The 9,514-nt window shown below is 51.7% G+C and overlaps 5 protein-coding genes across 5 annotated transcripts; 2 read left to right on the top strand and 3 right to left on the bottom strand.

Annotated features, from left to right (window-relative positions):
• Window positions 1-870: 870 nt before the first annotated feature.
• On the bottom strand, window positions 871-1,071 carry ASPBRDRAFT_139099 (uncharacterized protein; the record flags this gene model as incomplete). Its single annotated transcript, XM_067619060.1, is given in 2 exon segments — window positions 871-921; window positions 937-1,071. Coding segments are annotated over 2 exon segments (186 nt in total), but the record flags the coding sequence as incomplete, so codon positions are not given.
• A 255-nt stretch (window positions 1,072-1,326) lies between these two features.
• Window positions 1,327-2,522, top strand: ASPBRDRAFT_49399 (uncharacterized protein). Its single transcript, XM_067626327.1, has one exon. It carries the CDS (start codon window positions 1,404-1,406, stop codon window positions 2,229-2,231), a length of 828 nt encoding a protein of 275 aa, XP_067473191.1. The 5' UTR covers window positions 1,327-1,403; the 3' UTR covers window positions 2,232-2,522.
• Window positions 2,523-3,073: 551 nt separating this feature from the next.
• ASPBRDRAFT_35578 (uncharacterized protein) lies at window positions 3,074-6,096 on the bottom strand (the record flags this gene model as incomplete). The annotated part of the gene is made up of 8 exons (XM_067623363.1): window positions 3,074-3,412; window positions 3,484-3,587; window positions 3,649-3,874; window positions 4,164-4,309; window positions 4,366-4,763; window positions 4,843-4,976; window positions 5,035-5,369; window positions 5,451-6,096. The coding sequence occupies 8 exons, from the start codon at window positions 6,094-6,096 to the stop codon at window positions 3,074-3,076; spliced, it is 2,328 nt and encodes a 775-aa protein (XP_067473190.1).
• Window positions 6,097-6,611: 515 nt separating this feature from the next.
• ASPBRDRAFT_436159 (uncharacterized protein) lies at window positions 6,612-8,095 on the top strand. The gene is made up of 3 exons (XM_067625033.1): window positions 6,612-7,143; window positions 7,207-7,383; window positions 7,455-8,095. Exons 1-3 carry the CDS (start codon window positions 6,772-6,774, stop codon window positions 7,818-7,820), a joined length of 915 nt encoding a protein of 304 aa, XP_067473189.1. The 5' UTR covers window positions 6,612-6,771; the 3' UTR covers window positions 7,821-8,095.
• Window positions 8,096-8,189: 94 nt separating this feature from the next.
• Window positions 8,190-9,513, bottom strand: ASPBRDRAFT_139107 (putative salicylate hydroxylase; the record flags this gene model as incomplete). Its single annotated transcript, XM_067619061.1, has 2 exons — window positions 8,190-8,621; window positions 8,671-9,513. The coding sequence occupies 2 exons, from the start codon at window positions 9,511-9,513 to the stop codon at window positions 8,190-8,192; spliced, it is 1,275 nt and encodes a 424-aa protein (XP_067473188.1).
• Between the last annotated feature and the right edge of the window lies 1 nt (window position 9,514).

Genomic DNA, 9,514 nt, shown 5'->3' with positions numbered 1-9,514 from the left:
CTACTACTACTACTACTACTACTACTACTGTGCCTCATTATGGACCCGCGGGCCTGCCTACCTTCAAGATTCGTTGATCGAATATTTTGGAAGGGGCTCGCTCCTGCACTATTTGCTAGAATTTGAAGCCTACATATGTTGGCCACAAACACTCTTTCGTAAGATTATTACGTTCCACTTTAGCTCTAATCCTGTGCCACAATATAGCAACAGTAGTCTACAGCAGACTTGGGGCCAAGGACTCACGGAAATTACGGCCGGTAGTCCTACCTACTATGATTTCGCCAGTCCCTAAAGAGTGCACGATGACGAGCACCACATCCACTTGCAAGTATGGGACATTACTCTGGAGGCCTGGGTCTACCCCTTCCGAGCATACATTGGGGCAGTGATCGCTGTTCTTAACAAGGTAAGCTAGAAAACCAGGCCACGTACATCTTCGGCTCTTAGCATTGTAACGGCATTGGGATTTTGTCCATATGCTGGGCCTGGTGTCCTAACAGGTGACTCTTAGAAAGCATCTAGACCCCCGGCTATGACGATGTCCCAGGCTGCTGATTCTCTATTCTACAGATTCCTGGTCATCTCCCCTTCTTCCATCGGTCAGCGCGCATATTTCATTCAGCGCCTGGTAGATCCTCCACCTGATAGTAGACGACTGATGTAAGCACGAGACCGTGGCAGAAGCTGATCCTTGCTCTGTAGGTCTTACTTGCAGCATACAACACAGGAAATAGATTATCAAAGAGGCTTGATGCTGAAGAATGACCGGCGACCCCCGATCACCGATCACTAACACCACCCGGTACCATATCGTCGATGACGCACAAGAAACGAGCCAATTCTATCAGCTTTGGTGAAATTCTTCAACTAAGCAGACCTTGGTTCAGAAGCCAAGCTTCGCGTTATAATGGCAATCATCTTCACAGCTCACACGGAAATCCTAGCGTGTCCACGATCGAGCACCGCCGACTCGTGGTATGGAATGCGAATATACTTAAAACCGACCAGGATCTTCCATCGTTTCTCCCGCACTATCGAACTCAATGGCTTGAGGCGTCGATCCCAGCCCTGAACAGTAAATCCAGACACGAGTGGCTGACAACATCGTGAGGCAGACAGAGCCTCGTAGGTCACCGGGCTTTTGCAACAGCCATGGCCGATAGTCTGTCGTCACCAGGATTGCCAACGCAAGGGGTACGGTGTATAGAACTAATTACTGGCGAGGAATGTAAGCCAGAAAGCGCCCGGTTTATTGCCCTGTTTGTATGTGTTGAAGTAGGTAGCTGTTCGATATAAAACACAGCTCCTGTGCTGTGTTCATCAAATGAAATGAAATTATTGAGTCACACTCTATCTGTATACACACTCATTTCTCCTTTACATCAATTGCATATCTCACGATGAAGTCTTACGGTCTCTGGAGCACCCTCGCCGCCCTTGGCTCCTTCACGCTCTCATCAGCCAAGACCCTCAACTTCGTCGCACACGAGGACGACGATGTCCTCTTCCTGAGCCCGGACCTAATCCGAGACATCCTCTCCGGCGAGCCCCTTCGCACTGTGTTCCTGACTGCCGGAGACGCAGGCCTAGGATCCGACTACTGGAATGGCCGCGAGGACGGCTCGCGGGCAGCCTACGCGCGCATGGCCGTGGCGAGCAACAACTGGGACTACGACGTGATCTACATCAACGACAAGACCATCTCGCTCTACACCTTGCAAGACGACAACAACATCTCCCTGGCGTTCTTGCACCTGCCGGACGGCAACATGGACGGAACGGGCTTCGGACCGGACCAGAACGACAGCCTGCAGAAGCTGTGGAACGGCGACATCGACGTGATCCGGACGATTGATGGCTCGGGCGTGCAATACACGAGAGACGAGCTCCTTCAAACCCTCGCCGCCCTGATCGCGGACTATGACCCCGACGAGGTCAAGACGAGTGACTATGTCCACGACTTTGGTGATGGCGACCACAGCGACCACTACGCCACCGGATACTTTGTCGATAACGCATTGCAGCAGTCGGGCAGTAATGCCGGGCTCACGGGATACTACGGATATCCGATCCAGAATATGGATGTTAACCTGAACGACTCGGATATTGAGGATAAGACGAACATCTTTTACGAATATGCGAGCTATGATACTGCCACTTGTGCTTCTGACGATGCGTGCTCGAGTCGTCCTGAATCTGCGTGGTTGCAGCGTGAGTACGAGATTTAAGGAAGGGAAGCTTTTTTTTTCTTCCTGAGCTGGTCTTTGAGGACGAGGACAATCTGGTCATTCACTGGGTGTGGGACACTTTGACTACTTTATTATTATCTTTCTCTCTGCAGAACGTGTATTTTAGTCACGACGACTTTGAAATGTTATATGACATTATGTTTAGTGTACTTAGAGAGCATTCTACACCGTATGTGCGAATTGTAGGTCATGACTGTTAGATACTGTAGATGTTAGCCTACTACCTTCATGAGTGCGGAATGGACTAAACGATACTCTATGTCTCGCAATGTTTATTGATATCCCAATCGAGGTCAAGTATTCAAGGCAGCCACGTTGCTCTGCAACTAGAGTATACATTCCCGGTCGTAATTGAGGAATGCATTCATCATAGGACGTTATCAGGGGGAAGTCTACTTCTGTTTTGATTGTTGTAGGAGGTTGAAGCTCATTCCGTAGCGAAACCTAAAACTGCATGGTATGCACGATTACCAATCAGGTTAAGCAAATCTAGTATTAGTCGGTCCAACACAACCCTCATAATAATATTAAGAATGTTAATATACGGATGCTCATTGCCCCCTTTCTAGCATACTCTGATCACACCTTGACTCGTCGGCTCAATTGGTCTCTAAGGGGAGTCATATCGGATGATCAATGATCAGAGGTCATGGCTGCATCCAATTGTGAATACTGCAAGAATCCCAGCATATTCACAGGGTTATCGGAAGTCCCGGATTACGAAAGTATGGAACAGCTTTCCTTCGTAGTGTTTTTTGTTTTGGTTAATATTTCAGCTTTAATTTCGGCTTTATCTACAGTATATTCCGCCCAATATCCACCTAGGCAGTGACCTTCTTCCAGCTCTCCCTCGCCTTCAATCCCTCCCACCACTTCTGCACATGAGGGAACTTGCTCACCAGATCCGTGAATCCAAACTGCTCAACAAAGACCCCATACGGCAAATGAGCCAGATCCGCCAGTGTGACTTGCTGCCCAGCCAGATAGGGCTGCTTGGAGAGGACCCGCTCGTAACCTTCGAGGGTGAGTTCAAGCTGGGAGAAGAGGAATTTCACGCGGGCTTCGTCCGTCTCGCCGTGACCCTTGCGCACTTTGAAGACCTTTTCGTAGGCGATTTGGGAGACGAGGGGGTCGAAGTAGGATTGTTCGATCGAGAGGGCCTATACCATTCATCCCTTTAGTCAGTTTCATTCATAGATTTGGTGTAGGTTTTCCTAAGAGGTATATGTACCTGCTGGTAATAGGCAAAGGCTTTCAGGTCAGACTCCGGAGGAGCCAGTTCGGTGCCTTGGCCGCGGTACTTGGTCGCGATGTATTGAGCGATGGCTCGACTTTCTGTTTATTAAAACCATTGGTTATTAGGGTGTTCTCTAAGGTTGATATCTGCCACACCAACCATAGATCTGAATGCCCGTTTCGGTGTCCTGCAGCACAGGAACCTTGCCAAAGGGCTGAAGATCGTTCAGATAAGAAGAAGTCTTCTGCTCGCCCTTGGCCAGGTCGACGGGGACAATTTCAACGTCCAGCCCTTTCTCGGCCAGGGCGGTGCGCACGCGACGGGTGCAGGTGGAGTGAACGAAGCCGTACAGTTTGAGAGTCATGATGAAGAATGATTGGATGTTCTAGACGAGAATCAAGTTGGAAGAAAGGAGAATAAAGCGATGGTGATGAATGCGACCGAGAGAAGGAGGGAAAAGGGCCTCGGGAATAGTTGCATCGAAGGGCAAGTCTGGCACGTCATCTCGGGAGTCTCCACCCGCGCGGAATCATTCCGGCATATACAAAGTCTCTTCATGTTTGCTTACAAAGTGATAGACTGATTACACAATCAACATTAAAATTGAACAACTATCTACTGACGATGGACTAAGATGAGGACCGCTGTCGGAAGGTGGCCCACAAGGCCGGCACCGACATGGCGAAGTTATTCAGCTCTTTGCCATCAAAGGCCCGTTGCTCCTCGTCGGCCAGCTGGATGTGATATTCTCCCACCAGCATCGCCAACGCCATGCGCATCTCCATCCACGCAATGCTCTTGCCCACGCAGTCATACGAGCCTATGCAGACACATCTTAGTCGGCAATCCAGGGATTTTTGGTTGACACACTCTCACCTCGTGAGAACGGAAGGAATGGCATATCGGCCGGGTGGGCGATCGACGCCCATCGCTCAGGACGAAACTGGTCGCCATCCTCCCAATAGCGCTCATCGCGTTGGATGGCAAACGTCGGCACGGACACCACCACATCCCCCGGTAGGTGGAGATCCTCGTCCACCTGCAGTCCCTGCGGCGGCGTGACACGCACCAGACCATCCAGTACCGACGGCTTCAATCGCAGGGTTTCGTTGATCACTGCGGTCAGGTACGGGAGATCCTTCACCTTGTCGTATGATAAGCCCGTTGTTCCCTCGGGCAATCTCTCATCGATCTCCCGCTGGAGTTGGGCCTGCGCGCCCGGATGCGTGGCGAGGTAGTAGACTGCATTGATCAGCGCCGATGCCGTCGTGTCGCTACAAGATTTGATCAACTAGTCAGCATATTCCATTCATTTGGAGCTCCTATAACTGGAAATTCTCTGGGCCAACCCACCTGCCAGCCGCGATGATGAACCAGGCATCATCCTTAATCGCTTGGTCCGTGGGTGGCGCGCCGGGATCACCATTGTCCTGGGCTTGAATCAACCAGCTAATGATGTCTTTGGGCTCGCTCCCCTTCGCCATGGACTAAGATGCATCAGAAAGACAAGCCCTAATAAGTCTGACAGAAGTCTCGAAGACATACCGCTCGTTTCGCATCGAACATCTCATGACAGCGATGCCGGAACGGATTGAGGATGGCAGATAGACCGGGAATCCTGAGCATCAGCGGTGGAATCCACGGCATCGTCCCGGCCACCGCGATGTATCGCTGGCCCTCGTCGATAGTCTGCAGCTCGGGCATCTTCTGTCCGGTCTTCAGCATTCCCAACTCTGCTCCCAAGACAATGTGTCCCATGACATCGAAGGCGTAACAGTTGATCCAGTTAGTGACGTCCATGGGCTGTCCTTGATGTTCCCGGATCTTCTCCATCAAGATCTTGCTTTGCTCCTGCAGGGACTTGTGATAGTAATTGATACCTGGCGCCATTTATTCTCTGTCAATGATCCACCGAGGACCGCGATCGGACGGAACTAATGAAGTAATGGGGCAATTCGCACCTTTCGCTGCTTGATCCCACTGCCGGCGTCGCTTGCTGTGCACCTTGAGGTCCCGGATACTGAACAGCGGCTTCATGTCATTCTCAGAAGTGATCTGGTCATACCAGGGTCCTTTGATACAGCGGCTGGGAGGGCCATAGATAGCCCGGATGGCCGAGGCGCGGCAGACGGAAACTTCACGGGGTCCTATATGACGGTCAATGAAAGGGCTTGGGTGAAACCAAGAAGGGTATCTGATACCAATACGAACGACATCCCCATACTGCTGATGCAGGCGCTGAATAGTATAGTGCATCTGTGCATCCTTGACAGTATGGTAGGCAGCGTAATGACGCGAGACACGAGCAGCGATCGGGCCCGGCACGCTGCGCAGTCGGTGGAAGAAGAGTCGGTACACGACGATATTCCCAAACAGGCCGGTGAACAGCGCCCCATCTAGAAGCAATACTCGACGGACGATTTCGGATGTGCTTGTGGTGGTGCCTAAGTAGCTTGGGGCCCAGAAAATGAGGGCAATGTTGGCAAGAGTGAAGAGGCTCAACAACCTCAGCAGATGCTTTTCAATTTCGCCCGAGCGAGTGATGAAGGCCAGCAGCACGCCGGCCAAGCTGCCAAAGGCACCCAATTGGGTCCATGGTGTCTCCATGATGTGATGTTGCTTCGGATTCCTATCTGGTGAATTGCTCAATACAAGCAACCAGAAACAAGTTCGGTGTCCTTTATATAGCGTAGGTAGGCTCTGGACTGGGCCTACGTTCTTGACTTCCCAACAAAATATTGGACCGATCAAAGTACTAGTTATAGATGCGAGGCTGAGACTGATAATGCTTACCGTCATTAGGCGTAAGACGGATACCGACTGACCCACAGCGTCCATGCATTCAATGTCGTGGAGCATATTACTAGTCGAACCCACCAATGGGGGCGCCGGTAGAGGCAAGACCTGATTACTGTGCCAACTTAGTCGGTTGGGTGCATCTAAGTTCTTTGTTCGCAACATCCCTGCTGGAAACTAGAATAGCCTCCATGGCGTGGCCTCCTTATTTTCACTGAATGTGAGTCCAGCTGTGGACAGTGGACACTCCATCATCTCAACCGCAATGTTTTCGTAAGAAGTCAGTTATCGAAAGTCCACAGGGTTTAGATAATGGATGCCGTAAAGTAGAGTTCAAAGACTTTGGGACCAACCAAGGAACACCTTTCCCCACCCCCGACACTTCTCCACCTCATCTGACACCGACGATCCCACGAAGCGTCGCACAACGCACCACTACCCCATACAACTCCGTCTACCACAGAGCATGTAACTACATGTAACAAAATGCTCATCGCCGTGCTTCCCGCATCACCCAAATCCGCCCAGGAGACCATCCGATCTCTCCTGGAAGCGGACCAGCTCACCGCCCCCGTCCACGTGCGCGCCATCTACCGCGACGTCGCCAAAGCCCCCGCCGAGTTCGTCGCGCATGGCAGCTTCCACGCGGTCGCCGGCGATCTCAGCCATGCAGCCAGCCTCGATCTCGGAGGCGTGGACACCGTCTTTGCCATCACCCCGCCGCGCTACGATGGGAGCGATATGATGCAGTGGGCCCGCCAGGCCTCGGAGAATACCCGCGTAGCGATCCGGAAGGCCGGGACGGTGAAACGTCTGGTGCTTCTTTCGAGTATGGGGGCCGAACAGCCAGAGGGAACTGTGCGTCTGCCTCTGATCCCTGATTACGTGATGATAGGTACGGATATTGATTGAGTCACATAGGGAGAGATCATGACGAATCACATTGCAGAGGAGATACTCAAGGACGTCGTTCCTGAGGTAGTCTTCATGCGATGTTCCTATTTCATGGAGAATTGGGCTCCCGCTATTGAAACCGTTCAGTCAAAACACCCATATCTGTCCTCGGTCATCACTCCGCTGGATTATGAGATTCCCATGGTGAGGTGGCCTCCTACCTATATGAACGGTATAACCCAAGATCAGCAGCTAAATGACTACTTTATTGCAAGGTCTCCGTCACCGACATCGGAAAAGCATGCGCCACATACCTAACAGCCATGGAGAATCCTAAAAGTCCATATATCGTGGAAGTCCACGGTCCCCGCGAGTACACGGCAAGAGATGTTCAGGAAGCATTCCAAGATGTGGCCGGACATGCAGTGGAACTTAAACCCGTTGAGAAAGACGATTTGCCGACGTTCTTCGGCCATTTTCTTCCTGCTGCCTCTGTCGGCCCGTTTGTAGAGATGACTCGGAGTTTTTTGCCCGGAGGAATCATTGCGAAAGAGTCTGGGAATTCCCCGTCCCCGGATCGGATGTATCGCGGTCGGACGGAGCTGGTGGAAGCTATTGGGAGGATGTTTAAGAAGAGGTAGTTTGGGAGGGTTAGTAGTGTAGTTCTATCTTAATTCGTCGCTTTTATCATCTTGGACTCCTGGGAATCAAGTAATCTTAATATCTCCCGCTATATTGTTCAAGGCGTCTAACCTATGTCAAAAGTGGTCTATTTCTAACCATCTATTTCTTGTTTCTTTCTTGATATTCGAGCATCAGGCCTAGGCAGTTCTGGCGTGGATGCTTGTATCTTTAATATCATCCTAGTGGATTCATGGTATTCATGTGGGCGTCCTTCAGCTAATACAAATGTTAGCACCGAAACTGGCTGTCTGGAAAGGTATCGTTTGGACTTTATGATTCTGTCATATAAGAGGCTCGCGACACTAATGCTAATTGGGTATCAATCACTACAGCTTACTCTCATGGAACATCATCCTCCTTGCTTGTTCCGCCTGCTCTTGCACATCCAAGTCCCAGAGCCATCGCAGTCGTTGCTGAAATGTCTCACGTAGCTTATCCTCTTTATCCCCGACGCCTTCCAAACATAAGCACAGTAGATAGGCATTCTCCTTACTCGTCGTGACCACATGCTGACTTCGCGGCCGACGGACTTGATCGTATGCTCGGAACGCTTTCACGACGTCATCTATGCTATTTACTCGCGGGTCACTCAGAAGTTCTGCCAGGACATGAGCATCCTCAATGGCCTGGCCGGCACCTGCCCCTTGATGTGGCGTGGAGGCATGAGCGGCATCGCCTAGAATGGCCACGCGAGATTTGGTGTACGTCGACAGATGAGGATGCTCGAAAATGGCCCATTGAGAAGGGTCGGGCATGCGCTGAGCAGTTAGCGTACACTCAAAACAGCTGGACTCTCAATCGACATACCTCAACAAGAGCCTGCACATATCTTCCCATATCCTTCGCATCTCGTCGCATGTCCTCTCTACTGGCGGGTCGAACCCATGTGTCATGGTCCCAGGTGTCACTCAGGATATAAAGACCAAAGTTCACCTTTTTGGCACGCATGATCGGATACGAGATGGCATAGGCACCCTTGCCGAGATACATCGTGGATACTCGCGCGCGTTGGTCACCAACCGCCGCCACCATCTCGTCCATATCGAAGACGGCCCGGTAGCCATACATGCCACTATACCGAGGTTGTTTAACTGCAGACTCTTCGGGCAGCATTGACTCCTTGACCCTAGATTTTATTCCATCACACCCGACCACCACATCTGCCATGGCAGTTGTGCCATCTTCGAATTGTAGCCGGACCCCGTCTGTCGTTTCGGTCAGTTGGTTCAGTCGTTTGCCAAAGTGGACAATTTCCGGAGGGACTAGAGCCACGAGAGCGGCGAGGAAATCAGCGCGTCGGAGCGTCGTTTGTCCCGACGGTAGAGCTTTCAAGTTCATCAAAGTCTCCCCTTCCTGCTCCCCCGTCGCCCAGACGAGTTCAAACCACGTCTGCTTGTAATGTTCATAGCCCGGGCTATCTGCGTGCGTGGTGACGAGAGCGTCGTAGATGGCTCGAATCTCCGGATCGATGAGGGGCATGGCCCGGTGGGCTGCTGGACCGATGGACAATCCCAGACCGATTTCTGCAAAGGCAGCAGCGGCCTCATAGATCTGGACGGGCACACGACGTCGGAGCAGCCCAACGGCGAGAACGAGGCCACCGATGCCTCCACCGATGATGGTGACGGTCAACGGTCGGGGTGGGCCCATG

Source organism: Aspergillus brasiliensis, assembly GCF_001889945.1.
Source record: "Aspergillus brasiliensis CBS 101740 unplaced genomic scaffold ASPBRscaffold_26, whole genome shotgun sequence".
NCBI classification, from domain to species: Eukaryota; Fungi; Ascomycota; class Eurotiomycetes; order Eurotiales; family Aspergillaceae; genus Aspergillus; species Aspergillus brasiliensis.
This window is presented reverse-complemented; position numbering and strand designations above follow the sequence as displayed.

Coding starts and splice junctions, on each gene's coding strand:
- ASPBRDRAFT_49399 (XM_067626327.1), top strand. CDS start 1,404: ATGAAGTCTTACGGTCTCTGGAGCACCCTCGCCGCCCTTGGCTCCTTC.
- ASPBRDRAFT_436159 (XM_067625033.1), top strand. CDS start 6,772: ATGCTCATCGCCGTGCTTCCCGCATCACCCAAATCCGCCCAGGAGACC. Junction 7,144..7,206: donor CCGAACAGCCAGAGGGAACT/GTGCGTCTGCCT, acceptor TGAGTCACATAG/GGAGAGATCATGACGAATCA. Junction 7,384..7,454: donor TGGATTATGAGATTCCCATG/GTGAGGTGGCCT, acceptor CTTTATTGCAAG/GTCTCCGTCACCGACATCGG.